The sequence below is a fragment of the Halichoerus grypus genome, chromosome 10 (assembly GCF_964656455.1).
Source record: "Halichoerus grypus chromosome 10, mHalGry1.hap1.1, whole genome shotgun sequence".
NCBI classification, from domain to species: domain Eukaryota; kingdom Metazoa; phylum Chordata; class Mammalia; order Carnivora; family Phocidae; genus Halichoerus; species Halichoerus grypus.
Window position 1 is genome coordinate 18,669,008 of NC_135721.1, and position 18,884 is coordinate 18,687,891.

At 53.3% G+C, this 18,884-nt stretch overlaps 1 protein-coding gene across 2 annotated transcripts; it reads left to right on the forward strand.

Moving 5' to 3' along the window:
* Positions 1-291: 291 nt before the first annotated feature.
* MFSD2B (MFSD2 lysolipid transporter B, sphingolipid) lies at positions 292-18,313 on the forward strand. Of its 2 annotated transcripts, none has more exons than XM_078056036.1 (14): positions 292-417; positions 3,414-3,539; positions 4,654-4,778; positions 5,353-5,476; positions 5,737-5,815; positions 5,898-6,028; positions 8,234-8,324; positions 8,438-8,559; positions 9,004-9,087; positions 9,395-9,475; positions 9,744-9,853; positions 9,939-10,337; positions 10,735-10,911; positions 12,501-18,313. In XM_078056036.1, exons 1-14 carry the CDS (start codon positions 331-333, stop codon positions 12,523-12,525), a joined length of 1,761 nt encoding a protein of 586 aa, XP_077912162.1. In that variant the 5' UTR covers positions 292-330; the 3' UTR covers positions 12,526-18,313. The 2 variants fall into 2 exon arrangements, with proteins under 2 accessions (XP_077912162.1, XP_035977588.1); XM_036121695.2 differs by having other exon boundaries at positions 299-417; positions 10,194-10,337.
* Positions 18,314-18,884: the final 571 nt, after the last annotated feature.

Genomic DNA, 18,884 nt, shown 5'->3' on the forward strand with positions numbered 1-18,884 from the left:
TGGATCTGGCGGTTTTTCACCTGCGAGGATTTAGCAGGGTGTTCAGCGCGAACCGGCGCTGGCTCTCACTCCCTCGGGGACCTGCCCCCAGGACAGAAGTCCCAAGCGACTTACCGGCCTTTACCCTCCACCCCCACCCCCCGGCGAGTTCGGGCTCTTGGGGGAAATGGAACAGCGCCCTTCGCGGCTCCCCGCCGTCCCCCGCGTTGCCCGCGGCCCGCCCCTCGCCGCGCCGCGCCCACTCGGCCCCCGGAGCCGCCCTCCCCGCGGAAGCCGGGACGCCGGCCGGGCGATAACGCCGCAGGGCCGCGGGCGGAGCTGCCGTGCGCCATGGCCGCGTCCCCCGGAGCGCCCCGGGCCCCCGCGGACGAGGCGCCGCCGCCCCAGCCGGAAGCGCGCACCTCGGAGCGCAGCTCGGTGAGCTCGGGGCGAGGGCGAGCGGGGAGCCGGGGCTGCGCGAGGGACGCGGCGGGAAGGTGCGCGGGCCCCAGCCTTCAGGCTTCCGAGCCCCCCTAGTGGACTTGGACAGTTGAGAGCCGAGAGGCCGAGATACTCGGGAGCCCCAGAGAGAACAGGATGGGAAACTGAGTCCTAGACAAGTGAAGTAACTTGTTGCATTGATTCAGCGAGGCTGGCAGGACCAGCGCCAGTCTCTGGGTTTCTGATTCCCAAATTAGGGCTCTTGCCCGCCACAGTCCAGGTCTTCCCAGAGCTCTCGGGCACCCTGGGCAGGTAGGACTTCCCGGTGTGTGTGTCGGGGGGCGGTGGGGGTCTGCCTCCCCTCCCCAGTCTCCTGGCACGTGGTGTGGGCGCAGGCAGCCCCGCACAGCCTGGCGCCGGGCTTCTCCTGCAGACTGCCCCCAGAGATGACTTCCTGGCAAGCAGGCCCCCCAGTGAGGGTGGAGGGCAGGTGGGAAGCCAGCGGTGTCCTCAGGCCTTCCTCATCCCCTGCGTGGATGGGGCCGGCGCAAGCCGGCCAGGGTGGCTGTATGCGAGAGAGGGGGTAGGACCGCTGAGCTTTGTGCTGAACAAAGACCCATCGCTTGCTCCCTGCTCAACGCATCCATTGTCTGTGGCTTCACTTCAGCACCTGGATTCCCTTTGTCGACTCAGAGCTTCCTGTCAGACACCTCAGAGCAAAGGCTTGTGGCCCCCAAGAAAGAGAGATAGGGAGGCCCCCTGGGGACTCTCGTTTCCCAGGGAAATTTAGAAATTCAGGGGGAGATGAATGGCAAGAGGGAAAACCGACGTTGCGAAAGAAGTGCCAGCATTTATTCTCATAAGGACCTCTGCGGTCTATTTTCCACCCCGCTTTACATGTGAGGAACCGAAGCTCAGGCCCGGTGCCGGACCTTGCCCTGCATCACACGGCTAGAAGTGGCCGACAGAATTTGAATCCAAGTTAGTCCAGCGCTAAAACTGGTGCTCAGTTAACTGTGAAAGGCTTATGATTTAAGTAGGTGAAACTGCCATCCGCAAGGCTCAGTAGTTTCAGCCGGAATTTCTCGATCTTTCAAGTGACTTCTCTGTGCCAGAAGCTCACTAGGCGCGTTTAGGGGGAAACAAGAGGCACATGGGGTGGGGTGGCGCTATCATGTTGGATTCTGCCTCTTATTAACAATTTCTGGAAATTGAAATAATGTTCACACAAACGTCAGAAAAGGAGATGACATCCTGCCTTGTGTGTGGTTTTCTTCTGCGGGTAGGAAGAGTGTGCAAAGGATATGATAAACCCTTATCTGGCAAGAACTTCCCTTTAGAAGGGCCCATTTGGGGTGTCCTGCAAGATACTAAAATGGGTGAAGTCATAGTCCTCTCCACTCCCCCTCTCATCCCCAAGCAAAGGGGGGGGAAAAAAAGGAAGGATTCCCAGCATCTTTTGAAGAAACAGGCTTTTACCTAGTGTCTTCATGACATTTATTTCTTCAACAAATACATATTGAGCATCTACTATATACGACACATGGTTCTAGGTACTGGGGACATGGTGGTGAATAAAAATTATAGCACATGCTCTCAGAGAGTTTACATTCTCGTGGGGAGAGGCAGGAAATAAATGAGAATATATCAGGTATTAGGTACACTAGAGAGAGTCGGGTAGTCAGGGAAGGCCTCTGTGAGGAGATGACATTCAGGCTTGAAAGGCAAGGCGTCAGCTCTGCAAAGACTCAGAGGAAGAGCCTTCTAGACAGAAGGAACAGGAAGTGCAAAGGCCCTGAGGCAGCAACGGGCATGGTCATTTTGAGGCATAGCAAGGAAGCTACCAAGGTTGAGGAGAGCAATCCAAAGTGAGGTGGGAAGGACGTGGGGGTTGATAGGGCGGGCTCCTGTAGGCTATATGGGAAGGACTTGGAATCATATTCAAACTGCAGTGGCAAGCTGTTGGGAGAGTTTTAAGCAGAGACAAGACACAATCAAATTTATGTTATGAAAAGATCACCTTGCCTGCTGGATAGAAAGTAGACAGTGGGGAATGAGAGCAGAAGCTGGGAAGCCACTTAGGGGACTACTGATAGATTTGGTGGGGAAATTGGGAAAGAGAAATCAAGGACTCCTAGGTTTGTGGTCCGAGCTGCTGAGTGGACATTGGACATTGGGGCCATTTAATGCACTAGGGACAATAGGGTTAGGAGTTGGTTTAGACAGTGGATGGAAATCAGGAGCTGTGTTTTGACCATGCTAAGCTGAAATGCCTGTTAGGCAACCATGTGGGTCTGTGAGTAGGCAGTCGAATATTCCAGTCTGGAGTTCACTGGATTGCTTAGGGCTTATGAGATATATACCTATCTCCATGCACACGCACACATGCACGCGTGTGCGCACACACACACACATTTGGAGTCATGAACTTTATTTCAGTGGTGGGCTAGTATACAGTCTCTCCAGAAAAATAAAGCAACTCTGATTTATAGTGTTTGCTGATTCCTGTGGTATAAATTCACCACAGCTGATTTCAGGCTGCCAGTGGTTCGAGGACTGGCCAAAGTCCTGAACAGTTAACACTCAGCTCCTGGAGCAAATAACACTCAGCTTCATTTTCTCATCAAGACAACTCTTGAAGTTGGCAGGAATATTCTGTTTGACACGGGAGGCTTCGAGAAATACAGTGCTTTATTCAGTTCACTCTGACTTGCTGACTCAGAGAACAAAACAGACTGCAGGAGGAAGCACTAAGAGGGAAATAGGAAGAACTTGTCCCGTGGGATGTGGGATCTTTGAGAGGTCATGGCTTAGGATTAATTTTTCCCTCTTTGTCTCACTTCCCTTTAAGATGATTTAGGACAAATGAGGACTAAGAGGTTACTGGAAAAGACCTCAAGGGACCTCAGGATGCTTACGGAGGCTCAGGAGGATGTGGGGAACTGTTGTGTATGGGCACAGGCGGGGGGCTTAGCTCCTGTGTCTCCCCTCAGGACAGCAGAGCCGGTCAACTCTCATTCTGTACCAAGGTGTGCTATGGCATTGGTGGGATCCCCAACCAGGTGGCCTCCAGCGCCACCGCCTTTTACCTGCAACTCTTCCTGCTTGATGTGGCCCAGGTGAGTGTGGGATGCAGCCCAGGGCCCCCTGTTCCCATGTTCCTTGGTACCCAGCTCTCCCTCCCCAACCTGTACTTCACTGGATAGATGGCACTTCTGTCCCCAAACTGACAGTAAGCCAAATGCCTTTGAGGGCAACCCCCTTAAGGATGTTTATTGCAGGCTGTTTATGAGAAAAATGGGGAAACAATATGAATGCCCAACAATATAGAAGTAGTTGGATAATAAATTGTGTAATAGCCACATAATGGACGATTGTGTAGTCATTCAAAAGAACGAGCTAGATCTATACCAGTTGACTTGGAGAGATTTCCATGATGCACTGTCAAGTGAGAGAAGTTGCTTTTAGAGACGAGTATACAAAGTGATCCCATTTTACCAAAATAAAGACATGCCCCATATATGTAGGTACATGCGTATGTGTAAATATGGGATTCTACATGATTAAAATACAAGCATGAAGAAAATAAATTACAGAAGTATATACACAGGCTGTTACTGTTGCCTATGGCAGGGGATGGTGGAGGAGAGAGGGTAAGCAGAAAAAAAGATTTCTCGTATAGTACCCATGATTTTGTTAAATGACACTGATATGATCTCATTTATGTAAAATTATAAATTATGAATGTACATAAATAAATGCCTGAAAGGGTGATCACCAAAATGCTCTGGCACTTGTCTCAGGATGAGGGGATTTCAGATGAGCTTTGCTCAATATTTTTCTGTACCGTTTGAATGTTTTTATAATGAGTGTGTCATTTATGTAATCAGAAAAGTTAATAAAACATTGTCATTGTGAAACGGAAAGTCTACCTCTGTCCCCCTTCTTACACAGATGAGGCTGCCCAAGCCTTCTCCAAAAGCGACTGGGCAGGAATGGTAACGGGAACGTGCCAGCATGTGGCTGTCAGCCCTCCCCTGCCCCTCTCTTCCCTAGCGCAGGTGTGCCCCAGAGCCTTCTGGATTTGTGTCCTGGGAAAGAGACCCCATAGACCTTTACACGGCGGCTCTGCCCCCTGCCAGGTTCCCAGCGCTTTCTCCTGGCAGGTGGGCAGGCCCAGACACCCTCTCTGACTCCGCCAGGCCTCAACCATCCTCCACCTGTGCTTTTCAGGTCCCTGCTGCCCAGGTGTCACTTGTCCTATTTGGAGGGAAGGTGTCTGGGGCAGCTGCCGACCCTGTGGCTGGGTACTTCATCAACAGAAGCAGGAGGACAGGGTCTGGACGCCTCATGCCCTGGTGAGCAGCCCCATAGTCCTCAGGGTCCTGGCTTCCAACCCTGGCCTGAGGCCACTGTGTTTGTCACAGCCCTGATTCTTAGTGGAAACCCCTGTACACGGTGAGAGGACAAGACGGTAACAGGTGATGTCGTGGGGCTAGGTCAGGCTGAGCCATGCAGGAGTTCAGAGACATTCTTGGGGGCTCTCCGTCACCAGGAGGCACAGGGCTGGACAAAGCCTCCTAGGCTCCCAGGCCTGATCCAGGGGTCTGTGTGTGGCCAGGGTGGGCTGGAGGTCTTGGAAGTCCTCACAAAGGAGATAGGACTTGCTGATGCTCAAGGGTCCTGGATACAGGAATGGCAACGCCAACCCCCAGGTGCCCACGAGTTCTGCAGTGAATGGCCCCACACCCCAGGCTACCAACCCATCCATCAGCCACCCCTCCCTCTCCTCCTCCATGGTGAGCACCCTGGCAGCCCCAGCCCAGGGCTCCTGCTGGGGGCAGAGGACTTAGGCCCAGAAGGGTGTGGTTGTTTCGGGTTTGCCCTTCGTGTCCCCCGTCCTGGTGCTCCATGCCCGCTCTGCTTCCACAGGGTGCTGGGCTGCACGCCCTTCATCACCGTGGCCTACTTCCTCCTGTGGTTCCTGCCCCCCTTCACCAGCCTGCGGGGCCTCTGGTACACGAGCTTCTACTGCCTGTTCCAGGCCCTGGCCACGGTAAGCCTAAGCCGATGCTCCCACCCCCACCCCCACCCCCGAGCCGGGGCTTGGACTCCTGGAACCCCATTGCCGGCCAGTGGCCACTGTAAAGGGTGTGCGGAGGGGAGAGGGTAGGTGACCCCGAGGGACCCACTGCCCGCCCCTGCTCAGCCCTCTGGCCTTGGGGGCATCAGCCAGGACGGGCCAGCCTGGGGCGGCGGGGCTGGGACTGGGGGCCGAGGGGGGCCAGCCTGAGCCCGGGGCCCGGGCGTCCGCAGTTCTTCCAGGTGCCCTACGCGGCGCTCACCATGCTCCTGACCCCCTGCCCGAGGGAGCGGGACTCGGCCACGGCGTACCGTGAGTGCGGGCGTGCGGTCGGGCGGGACGCCGCGGCCCCCGGGCCCGCCAGCGCCCGTCACCCGGCGCCGCTCTGTCGCAGGGATGACCCTGGAGATGGCGGGGACGCTGATGGGAGCCGCCGTCCACGGGCTCATCGTGGCGGGCGCCCACGGGCCGCACAGGTGCGGGGACGCGGCGCTCGCCGGGCCGCTCGCCGTCTCCCCCGACGCGGTGAGTGCCCCCGCGGCCCGGCCTCTCGGGCGTCGCTCGCCTTCTCCCTCCCGCTCCTCCAGCCGGGCCCCCCCCACCCCGCGTCCTCCGTCCCGCCGACCCCGCTTCTCCGCCCGGGCGCCTTCTCAGCGGGAAGCAACAGATCGCAGAGCAGCAGGCGGGGAGAGGGGAGGGGAAGGGCGACGGGCAGAGGCAGGGGCAGGGGAGAGGGTCCGGCGTCCCTGCGGCGCGCTGGGTAACGCCCCCCCTGTGGCCCGTCGCACCCCGCCCTGAATAGGGGCCCCGCACCCCGGCCTCACCGCCGGTGTGCACGCACGAGGGAAACCTGGAAGCAGTCCCCCTTCCTCTCCCGGCAAACCAGATCTCTCTTCAGCAGCTAAGGGACGTGCATCTGTGTTATCCGTCCAGTTCAGCTATTTTCCGCTTAAGCAAAGGGTAGCACTGTCCGCCAGAACCCCAGGAGCCAACACTTACTCCTCCCTCGCCAGCCATTACCCCCACTCCAACCCATCACCAAAGCCGATGCCCGTGTTGGGCCCCAGATCTTCTGGACCTTGCATCCCCAACATCTCCCGGTCACCCCAGCACCGCATCAGCCTCCCAGCCAGGCGGGATGACTCTGTAAACGAGTTCCCACATGGCTGGGCCTCCCCTTCCGGACCCAGCCCAGGCTGCCCCTCCGCAGCTCCGGCGCGGGGCCTCTCCTCGGTGTTCTCTGCATCATTCTTCTTTGTCTGCTCATTTAAAAAATAGTTCAGATTTATAAAAAAAATTATACAGCTGTGGTTCTCCAAGTGTGCTCCCTGGGCAACAGCCGCAGCAGAGCCGCGTCACCCGGAAACTTGTTAGCAAGGCCAACTCGGGCCCCACCCGCAACTGGTGCTTTACAAATTTGGGGAGGGGGCCAGCAGTCTATATTTGAACAAGCCCTCCAGGGGATTCTGCCCCCTCCCCATCAGCCTTTGAGAATCAATGGTGTGAGACTAATACCACATCATGGCCCGGCAGGCACATAGTGAAGTCCTGTGTATCCATCCCCAGACCCATCTGCAAGGCCAGCTACTAATCCATCCGCAGACCCATTCTGCCCATGTGCGGTGCGAAACGAAAACACAGGGCTCTAGAGAGAGCAGGGAAGCCAGTCTGTCGTCCCCATGGCCCACTGCCCTAACCAAGGGATTGCTTGGGTCGAGGTGCATGAGTGGCCCCACCCAGGCGCCCTCAGACCCGTCATGGCTGCCGGCCTAGGGCCGGGAGGTTGTGGCCTTGCCCCTCCCAGATGGACTCTCCCATGTACGCCTAGGCCCCCACTCAGGTCTCCAAAGGTCACTCTCTAGGTGGGGGTGACAGTGGCCTTGGGTTGGCCTGGCCTGAAGTGCAAAGCAATGGGCAGCAGGAGGCTGAGAACTCCACCCCTAGAGGTGGAGCCTCGTGTGGGCCAAGGCACAAAGCCTCAGGTAGCTCATGCTCTGTGGTCCCATTGGCTTCACTTACAAAACACAGATTCATAGTTAAAATGATGAAGCATAATTGAAGACAGTGAGAGCAGAGCATTAACGCCTACCACAGCTCCCTCCTGAATGTGGGGTCCTGTGCAACTGCGCGGAGCCCACCCAGGTGAGGCCCCGGCCACCTCCTTCTTTCTTTCCCTCCCCAGAGACAACCTCAGCCTGAGCAGGTGACTGACTCCCATGCATGTCTTTACACGGATTTTATTAGTCATATATCTTCCCCTGGATGACAGGTAGCACCATTTCTGTGTTCGCCCTTTATCTGGGTCCTCGTGCCTCCCACTCTGCTGTAGCTGTCTGCTCGTGAGTCTGTCTTCCACGCTCGAAGCCCCTCACTGGGGATGGACAGGAGTCACGTATTCACCCCTGTAACTTCAGGGTCTAGCATGCAGAAGTGCCACCAATGAATGTTTGCCTTAAAAAAATGAGAGAGAAAAAGAGAGGGGAGGGGCTCCGACCGCTGGTGGCACAGATGCCCTCCTGGTCATGCAGGACGCATAGGGGCAGCAGAAGGGCCATTCTGGGCCCAGAGATCTCCATCTCCTGCTCTGCTGATTGGGAGGAGAGGCGCCCAGCATCCTTGGACTTGGGCTGAGGGTCCCTCTGCCCTATTGGGAAGTACTCCTGCCCTGGGTGTCCCCACTTCCGTAGGTTGGAGACATCACCCCCACCCCAGTTCTGTCCTGTCCCACAGACTCGCCTCTACTCCATTGCAGCCGCCGTGCTTGCTCTGACTTACCCCGTGTGCACCAGTTTGCTCTGCCTCGGGGTGAAGGAGCGACCAGGTAAGGGGGTGCAGTCAGAGTGTGGGAAGCCGAAGCTGGGACAGGATTCCTCTTGGGCCTGGGTTTTGGTTTTGAACTCTGCCAAGCCCGAGTGTTACTTTCCCGTGTTGCAGACTCCTCTGCCCCAGCCTCAGGCCAAGGCCTGAGCTTCCTGGCTGGACTGGGCCTCACTGTCCGGCACCCGCCCTACCTGAAGCTGGGGATCTCCTTCCTGTTCATCTCAGCAGCCATTCAGGTACCTCTAGGCCTTGGCTCTGGCCATACTGACCCTGTGTAGGTTCAGGTTCCGCCTCTCGGCTCCACCAACCAGAGTTAGGCTTAAATAGAGAGAAATGGTGGCTGGCATGGGTTCCAGAGAGTCTGGTGCAGGGAGGAGAGAGACCTACATAGAGCTTGTGGGACCAGGAAGGGTCAAGGCCTAGACACTAGGCAGCTGACAAAATCTGGGTAGTAAGGTCCACTAGCGGGGAAAGGGGGAGGAAGGACTAGGAATGGTATTTATACCTGTTTCGGGGCTGAGTGTCCTTTGGCGGGGAGGGGACTGCATGATGCCTGATGATGGCAGCAACTGGTGTTTGAGGTCCCAAAGAAGAGGCCAGACGTACGACCTAGGCCTTGCCCTTGACTTCTGAGTTCCTGCCATTCCCGATACATGCCCACTTCCTGTTGGCCTCCTCAGGTGGAGCAGAGCTACCTGGTCCTGTTCTGTACACATGCGTCCCGGCTCCATGATCACGTCCAGAGCGTGGTGCTAACCATCCTGGTGAGTGGTCCTGGGGTGGTGGAGACAGGCTCCCTCAGCGACCTGAGCTGGGGACCTGTGTGGTTCTTGACATGTGTAGCCAGAATTCCGGTCAACATTCTGGACTCCTCTGTGATCTTAGTCACCTGCACTCCCGCGGAGGGTGGGATCGAGGCTGGGGCCATGAAGTTCCTAGCCACTGGTTCCAAGCAGGGCGCAAAGTCAAGGTCGAGCATCCCAGGTAAAAGCCAAGGCTTCTGGAACCTGGATGGGTTAAGGCATTGGCAGCACAGCCCCCGCCGGCTGGGACGATTCTGTCTGTTCATAGGTCTCGGCTGTGCTGAGCACCCCGCTGTGGGAGTGGGTCCTACAACGATTTGGGAAGAAGATATCAGCCTTCGGGATCTGTGTGAGTGAGGCAAGAAGCAAGGCCCGGGGCGGGGGGAGGCTGCAGGGAAGGTGGCGGGGTCAGGGAGGTGACCTTGGAGCCTGAGCCTCCTGGGGGCTGGCAGGACTGATCTGTACTTGCCTGTGTCTTCAGGCCCTAGCAAAGGACCAGGTGCAGGGGTTATAAGTAAAGGGGTTATAAGGGGTTATAAGTAAAGGCCGGTGAGTGTGGGAATGAACGAGCAAGTCGGGGGCAGGTGGAAGATCAGCGGGTGTATGTGTCTCGGCAGGTGATGGTGCCTTTTGCGATCCTGTTGGCCGCTGTACCCACAGCCCCGGTGGCCTATGTGGTGGCCTTTGTATCTGGCGTGAGCATTGCTGTGTCCTTGCTGCTGCCCTGGTAGGCTGGGTGAGGGGAAAGGGATGTGGAGCTTCATGTCCTTCCTAATGGGTGTGCCCTCTTTCACATCCACCTGTTGTCCCAGGCCCCTTGTGCCCAGCCTGTGCTGGGGACTGGCTGTCCCACCTGCAGGAGATGGAGGCCACCAGCTCCGTCCTTGGAGCGCTCCTGGAAGGGCACCAGATGGCAGGAATGGTGGGCAGCTGTGTTGGGGGAAGGGGCTGTCGCCGGGCTCTCTGTGGGCCAGGATGACTCTGACTTGCTCTCTGTCCCCAGAGAGCTCTCAGGCTGGTGGCTGTCAAGGGGATAAAAGGGATAATTCTGCAGCCCTCTCCCCCAGGTCCATGCTTCCAGATGTGGTGGATGCCTTCCAGCAGCAGCACCAGCATGGCCCAGGCCTGGAGACCATCTTCTACTCATCCTATGTCTTCTTCACCAAGCTTTCTGGCGCAGGCGCCCTGGGCATCTCCACTCTCAGTCTGGAGTGAGTCCCAGGGTTGGGCTGTTCTAGAGGCACAAGCAACGAGTGGGGTGGGAAGAAGAGGGCAGGGTTCTCCACCCTAGTGGGCCGGGGGCCACCCACTCGTCTGCTCTTTAGAGAGTATAGGGCGACACCTGCCCTAGCTTTCTCCGCGCACATGACTGAGAGGGGCCTTTCTTGGGGGCTGTAACCCTCCTGAAGCCCCAGCTCCCCACATTCTCAGTTCTGTCGGAGCTCCCTGGCCAGCCCATTCCCTCAACTCTCTCTTCCACCATGGTTAAGCTGATCTGGCTGGGAAATGACTCCTACTTTCAGGGCAGTGTGGGGGTGGGGTATCAGGGACCCCTTCTGCCAGGCCCGGTGGGATCTCAGCTGCATGCGTGGGATGCTCTTTCTCCAGGTTTGCGGGCTATGAGGCAGGAGCCTGCAAGCAGGCGGAGCAGGTGGTGGTGACCCTCAAGGTCCTCATCGGGGCCGTGCCCACCTTCATGATCCTCACCGGTCTGTGCATCCTCATGGTTGGCCCCACTCCAAAGGTGCCCAGCCAGGACCCTTCCCGCCGGCAGAGCCTTCAGAGGTAGGCACCCCGTGCACACGGGTACACACAGCAGGGTACCAACACCCAGGGATGCACAAACGTGCCCTGGTGTGAGACTGACTGACGGGTCCGCAGTTGTCCCTGAGGCATTTACGCAGTCGAACGCTCCTGCCTCTGCAGGCTCTTCCCACAGACTCATCACTCTTCGGTGATGCCATATGTTCCTGGGTTTTTTCTTTTTTTTAAAGATTTATTTAGTTATTTTTGAGAGAGAGTGAGTGAGAGCCTGAGTTGTGGCGGGGGGGGAAGCAGAGGGAGAGGAAGAGAAGCAGACTCCCCGCAGAGCACGGAACCCAACACGGGGCTTGATCTTATGACCCTGAGATCATGACCTGAGCCGAAACTGACTGAGCCACCTGGGTGCCCCTGCTCCTGGATTTTCGTTCTTTTTTTTTTAAGATTTTATTTATTTATTTGTCAGAGAGAGAGAGAGAGAGAGAGAGCACGCACAAGCAGGGGGAGTGGGAGAGGGAGAAGCAGACTCCGTGCTGAGCAGGGAGCCCGATGCGGGGCTCGATCCCAGGACCCCGGGATCATAACCTGAGCCAAAGGCAGACGCTTAACGACTGAGCCACCCAGGTGGCCCCTCCTGGATTTTCTTCAGCTGCTCTGCACGTCCCTTCTCAGTCTCCCCTCCTCGATTATCCGTTGGCTGTGGTGTGGAAGGGCTCCCTCCTTGGCCCTGCTCCCTTTGCTCTCCATAATGCCAGGCACCTCGTCCACTTGCTTGATCTCGAGCCCCTCTTGTGCCTCGTGACTCCTAAAGCTGCCCCTACCCCCTGGACTTCCTTCAAGTTCCGGATCCATGTGTTTGGCTCTCACTGGCACGTCTCCACCCGATGTCCCACAAGCATGGAGTCACTTTCAAAGAGCCCCGAACTACTGAACTCATCTTCTTTCCCTGTGGGCCTTCTCCTCCTGTGATGGCGCCATCCTCCCTCCTGGGAGCCGAAAGCTGGGGCTTCTACTCTTTCCCCCACAGGCTGTGCTGAGCCGTGCCCTGAACCTTGTTCTCCCGGCTTCCAGGGCACTGATCCCGCTGCACAGGGCTGAGAGGCCCACCGGCTGGCTTGCCCAGTGGACTGTGGGGATCTTGGAGCTGGGGCTGGGTTTTACTCGTTTCTGCGTGCCCAGCCCAGCACGGACGGAGGCCAAGGCCACGCTGGCGCCACAGCGTCAGGACGTCTGGGCCGGCAGCTTTCACGAGCATGTGGCCGCCTGTTTGGAGATGCTCACACACCCACCAATACCAGCACACGTCCACACAGAGGAACACACGGGATTGGCAGGAAGTGACACTGTCATCGGCCCCTCGTTCTCGGTGTGGATGGCTCAGACTCTGGCCCAGGAACACTGAGGTCACACGCACACTCAGAGTGACACGCAGATGGGGAATTGCTGGATGGACTTGGCGAAAAAACAGGGGCTGCAGCTTTATTCTAGGGGTGGGGGAGGGAGGAGCTGCTAGGGAGGCGGGGAGCTGCCACTGTCACGTCCATAGGGGTCCACGTTCTGACACCATCCCCCTCCGCCCTCATCTGTCTCTTTGGTTTCTTTCCCTTTTGCAGGAGGACCAGCTACAGCCTTGCTTGAGGGCTGACCTTGTGTGGCCTGGAACAGCAGGGGCCGCCGTCTTCCGGGCCCGGAGTCCCTCTTCCTTCTCAGTCCTTAGCGCACCGACTTCGAAGGTTACACGTGACCTGTCTCTTCCCCTGGGATATGGAGTCTTCGGGGACACCTCCTGAAGGGACTGGCCTGGGCTCCGGGACCCTCGCCTGCCACTTCTTGCTTGTTGAGCACAGACCAGGTCAGATAGGCCTGTGCCCCGGACCACCCAGCTCCAGGTAACCGTGACCTAGAAAGCATCCCAAGAGCAACTGTTCCTGGGAAAAGGAAGCCCCACAACTTGCTCACCCAACAGGACAGACGCACAGACCTCTTGCTCTTCCTGATGCTCCAGTGGACATCCGAGAGGCTGAAAGACACCACATGAATGGGCAGAGTGGGGACAGATGGACATGCTGGGGATGACATCAGGAGAGACACAGATAGAGGCACTGAGACCAACAGACCCCAGAGGGAGCAAATGGGGACAGCAGGCGGGGAGGAGACTGAGCTGGACACGAGAGGCATTTCTCAAGGCTTTGGGCTTGTTCAGATAAGCCGGCAACAGTTTCTGGAATCAGACACAGGCTGATATTGAGGTACCAAACATCAATCATTTTTAGGAACAAAAGTTATTTTTGTGGAAATACTTTTCTGAAATTGTATCTTACAAAGGCACAGGGACCACAGTTTTCTAAAGGCTGTATCTTTGGGGAAAAAAGATCCACCGAGGTTTATTTAAAAAAAAAAAAAAAATATATATATATATATATATATATATATATAAAAGGCTTTATCTTCTATTGAGTCTGTAAAATATGACTGTGGCCATCCCTCTCATCCCACCTCCTGGGTAACCACCGCCCAAGAAGGGAAGGGGGAGGGTGCCTGATGTCACTGCACCTGGCTGTGTCTCCCTAACCACATACCCTGACCCTGCATTTCCTCAGACCAGAGATGGCCATGTGGGAGGTGGGTTCCTTCTTTCCTTTGGAAGAGATAAGAAGTGGAGACTCTAGAGTAGCCCAGGGCAGCAGGCCGCAGTGGGCTGCGGAGGGGTTGGGGAACCCGTGAGAGTCCTGATGCCCCAGCAACTTCTAGAGAAGACGAGACACCTAAAGAGATGACCAGGAGGTGCAGACTTGGCCCCTGCCTCTGTCCCCGCCATGGGGTCAGCTCTCCGGAGCCCCCGCCCAGGGCTAGGCCCCCTTCCACTTCCTCATTAGACCTTTGGCTGCCTCTTAGTTCCAGACTCGCACCTCAGACTGCCAGAGCTCAGACTCACACTCAGACGGGATATACCCACCCTTCGAAGCATGAAACATCTTGCTTCCTCCACGAACACCGTAGCCCAAGAAGGAACCTGACCTCAGAGTGAGAGTGCACGGTGTGACCTGAACTCTCCGCCCTTGTGCCACTGACATGGGTATCTGATCCTTGAGGTCACAGGGCATCAGGGAAAGAGCTGGGTCCACTTCTCTTCATTGCCCATCTGACTTAGGAACGGGCTGACAGGAAGCTCTGCTCACCCCTGGCTGTGCATGGCACGCACATGTGCACACACACACACACACACACACACACCGGTTTCTCAGCAATGGAAAATCACTGGCTGTGGGGACACAGCACCTGCTAAGACAGGAGGTGACGTAAGGTTTCTACCATGTTGCCATGCTGTGCTTTGGAAACATGGGCAGTGCAGGTAGGATCAGAAGCTTGTGCCAAATTTTATGTTACCTGTTTCCGCAGAGTGCAGTCTCAAGGAGCCGAGCTATACTGTCCAAATACAGCTGCAGGGGGCCGCCTCTGGTGTCAGGGGTTAGATCGCGGAGACAGGAGGTGACGAGGGGCTGCCCAAAATGTATTATTCCATTTCTCCCTCACAGCAGCCCTATGGAGCAGGTACTGTTATTCTCATTTTCAGATGAGGCTAAGAGAGATTAAGTAAGTTGCCTAAGGCCGACTGGTGGCAGCAACGGCCTTGAACCTGAGTGGGCCTGACTCCAAAGCCTGTGGGGTAGCTGGTACTGAACACATTCGTCAGAGCAACAGCCGATGTAGACTCTGGTGCCCCCAGGACCGTTCCTCCTCGGAAACCAAACGCCAACATCCCCTCCTCTGACCCTATGCTCCGATCCCACGGTATTATCCCCACTATTTGGGAATTATTAGTGCCAATTCCACCCATTATTCCTAGTCTGGGTCCTTCGACTCACATTTGCCTGCGGGGCCTCCCGTCGTGTCCCCGACCCTCTTCCGACACCTACCCTCTAGAGCCAGACCTCCTGTTTCAGAGAAAGAGGATGTCTCCTGGCCACCAGGACCCACCCCTGGGCCCATCGACAAAGAGCAGGCATCTCCCTTGCCCCTTCCCTCTCTGCTACCTTTTGTTCCTTCCTTTGAGAGAGAGAGAAAGAGAGAGAGAGAGAGCGTGTGTGCAGGGGAAGGGGGCAGTGGGGCAGAGAGAGAGAGAGAAAGAATCCTAAGCAGGCTCCACGCCTAGCCCGGTGCAGAGCCTGACGAAGGCTCAAACCCACAACCCTGAGATCACGACCTGAGCCGAAATCAGGAGTCGGACACTCGACCAACTGAGCCACCCAGGCACCCCTACACCTCCCTTTCTAACCCTGAACTCTCTGCTGAACTTCAGAAGGCCATCTGAGTGTTCTTCAGGCAGTAAAACATCCTCTGTGTAAAGTGGAACTCATCACCTCCCCACATTTGTTCTGCTTCCTGCATTTTCAGTAAATTACGTCAGCATCTGTCAGGTCACCAAAACCAAAACCTTGGTGTCTCCTTAGTTTTCTTTCTCCCCCACTCACTCTACCACGCCCTCCCCATGCACACCGAGTATGGATTAAGCAACGGGAAGAAAGGGTTGCAGCTTATAGGTTATTATCAAATGGTAGAAGTTGGACAGAAAATTGTAGCCCCGATATGGCTGGGAGTGTCTCCTCACCACACGGCCACTGACAGAGCTGCCTGTGAAGTGTCGGAGACGTGTCCGTGTGTCCATTCACGTGCTCCTGCAGGACTCCGCCCAGCTGGGTACAGATTTCTGTGTTCACCTGTTTCTTCAGGACAAAACTGGTGCATCAGCAGGGAAAGTCATGTTACACTCTAATTGTTCCTTAATATAGTAACTGTGTTGGAGCAAATTTGTGTTTTCAAAACAAGCATTATAACAGAACTGAGTGTATATGTGTGTGAGTGTAAACAACAGAAACCCTAACTGATGTCATAAGCATTCAAGGAATGAAATAAATATTTTAAAGTATTCCCACAAAGAAAACACGAGATCGAAATGATATTACTTTCAAACTTTCATCAAGGATCATTTCATAGCTTATGAAAACCTTTCTAGGGAACAGAAAAAGGGCAAACCCTGCAACTCATTTATATCGGGCCAGAATACATTTGATACCAAAACCAGACAAGCAAAGTGAAAGGAAAGGAAATTTACAGGCTAATCTTGAACACAGAACATGGAAGCAAGAATCCGAAACAAAATATTAGTAAACAGAGTCTGGCAATGTCTAAAAAATAAGCACATCATGAACACACTGGGTTTATTCTAAGAATGCCAAGTTTGTTTCACACGAGAAAAATCTGTCGAATGAAACTTACCACATTAACAGATTAAAGGAGGAAAAAAATTGTGTTCTCAATAGATACAGAATCATTTGATAAAAAGCTAATACCATTTCATGATAAAAGTACTAAGCAAACCAAGAGGAAAAGGAAATTTTTAAACCTGAGAAAGGGTATCTACCAAAAACCTATAGTGAACATCATTCTTAATGGTGATATAGTCCCTTTAAAATCAGGAATAAGGATACCCACCATCACTGCTTCTAGTCAACACTTCATCAGCAGATCTAGCTAGTGTAGTAATAGTATAATAATTAGAAAGGAAGAAACAAAATTGCCATTATTTGTAAATAATACGATTACCTACACAGAAAACCCAAAAAATCTACAAATAAATTATTAGAATAAGGGAGTATAGCCAGATAATTGGATATAAAATTAACAAAAAGAAATTACATTTGTATATGCCAGCAACAGTTATAAAACATAATTTTTAAACAGTAGCAACAAAAAATATAAAATACCTAGAAATAAATGAACAGGTTGTGGAAAGACTTTGGCTTTTGGCCATGATGGAATAGTAGAGACCAGACCTAGCCTCTCAGCTGAAGCAATAAAAAAGAAATGGAGAGAATATATGAAACCACAGTTTTCAAGATGCTGGACATGAAGCAACAAAGGAGGAATCTCTGGAAGATGGGAAACAAATGAGGTGAAGCTTACGATTTACCCCAGCTTATTGCCTTGAGAGTTTCCAGATGACACTGAAGAGAACCATTTGGAGCCCAGAGGACTCTCAGCTGAGAAGATGAGTTTGGGGAGACCAAAGTGGCTAGAGTTTGCAGGACAGAATATTGAACAGGAGTGAGCTACACAGAGAGAAAACTCAGAGGGTTCCCCTCAAGTACCCAACAGAATGTTGATTAAAGAAATAAATGTGAGGGGTGCCTGGGTGGCTCAGTTGTTAAGTCTTCGGCTCGGGTCATGATCCGAGGGTCCTGGGATCAAGCCCCACGTCGGGCTCCCTGCTCAGTGGGAAGCCTGCTTCTCCCTCTCCCACTCCCTCTGCTTGTGTTCCTTCTCTTGCTGTGTTGCTCTCTGTCAAATAAATAAAATCTTAAAAAAAAAAAAAAAGAAAGAAATGTGAAAGGCAAACCTTTCATAAAAGGAAAGATAGATAAATGTGACTTCCTTAAAATGAACAGTTTGTTCAACAAAACACACCCTAAAGAGAAAAGACAAGACACAAAATGGGTGAAGATATTAGCCACACATAGTAACAACATCTAGAATATAAAAAGAATCCCTAGAACTCAAGAAGAAAAAGACAACCGGATAGAAATTGGGGCAAAAGAAACAAACAGGGGTTTTGCAAAAGAGAAAACTCAAATGTCCAATAAACAGATGAAAGATGCTCAATTTCACTGGTGGTCTGGAAGTAAAAATTAGGATCACAATGAGAAACAATTTAAAACTACTCCATTGTCTTAAGTTAAGAAGCCTTGAACATGTAGAACAATAGGAGCTCTGATACATCGCTGCTGGGAGTGAAGACTGATGTGACCACCTGGGAAAATAATTTGAATTTACACACCCCTTGTGCTCCAGCAATTCCACATCTATGTCAAAGACCCCAGAGAGGGGACATGGGTGGCTCAGTCAGTTAAGCGTCTGACTCTTGATTTTGGCTCAGGTCAGGATCTCAAAGTTGTGAGACTGAGTTCCGCCCTGCATGGGGCTCCACGCTCAGCATGGAGTCTGCTTGAGATTCTCTCTCCTTGTGCAACCTCCCTCGTTCACACGGGGCTCCCTCTCTCTCAAAATAAATAAAATCTTTAAAAAAAAAAAAAAAAAGACCCCAGTGAGACTTTTCAAATACTTGCATCAGGACATACTTAACAAGAATATTCAAGGCAATATTGTGTATAATTGCAAAAATAAAACCAGGGAATGGTGCAAATGTGCACAGCAGGAAAATGGATATATTATGGTAACTCAAAACAGTGAAAATAATAGAACAAACACCTAACAAGCATGGTTCTTAGAAACAATAGTGAGTGAAAAACATTAAGCTGCAGAGGACTATATACAATATAACACCATTGTATAAAGCTCAAAAACAAGGGGAAATAAACACTATGTTGTTTAGGCCAATGTGTATAGGTGATTGTGGTAAAAAGAGAAAGGAATGAATGATCATTACAACAATCAAGAGATCAGTTACCTCTGGGGTGCAGTTATCTCTATAGAGAAGGATCCAGAATGGTTTCTAGTAATGTTCTGGTTCTTAAGTTAGGTGGTAGGTGGCTCATTTTATTATTAAGCCTTCCTGGGCACCTGGGTGGCTCAGCCAGTTAAGCGGCTGCCTTCAGCTCAGGTCATGATCCTGGGGTCCTGGGATTGAGCCCTGCGTCCAGCTCCCTGCTCAGCAGGGAACCTGCTTCTCCCTCTCCCTCCGCGCTGCTTCTCCCTCTCCCTCCGCTACTCCCCCTGCTTGTGCTCTCTAATAAATAAAAAAAAAATTTTTTTTAATTAAGCCTTCCTATGCTTTATATGTATTGTGTGTATCAAATAATAAATACCCATACGAAATTTAGAAAAATTTGGGCACCAAACGGGATTTGTAAAGAAAGTCTTTCCTTATGCAAAATATTCTCAACAGAACATTAAACAATAATTAAAAGATTATAGCTCTTCTGTCCCTGTATCCAAAGCCAGCAAATACTGGATTAACTTCTATTGCTCCAATGACTATA

Coding starts and splice junctions, on each gene's coding strand:
- MFSD2B (XM_078056036.1), top strand. CDS start 331: ATGGCCGCGTCCCCCGGAGCGCCCCGGGCCCCCGCGGACGAGGCGCCG. Junction 4,779..5,352: donor TCTGGACGCCTCATGCCCTG/GTGAGCAGCCCC, acceptor CTGCTTCCACAG/GGTGCTGGGCTGCACGCCCT. Junction 10,338..10,734: donor ATCTCCACTCTCAGTCTGGA/GTGAGTCCCAGG, acceptor CTCTTTCTCCAG/GTTTGCGGGCTATGAGGCAG.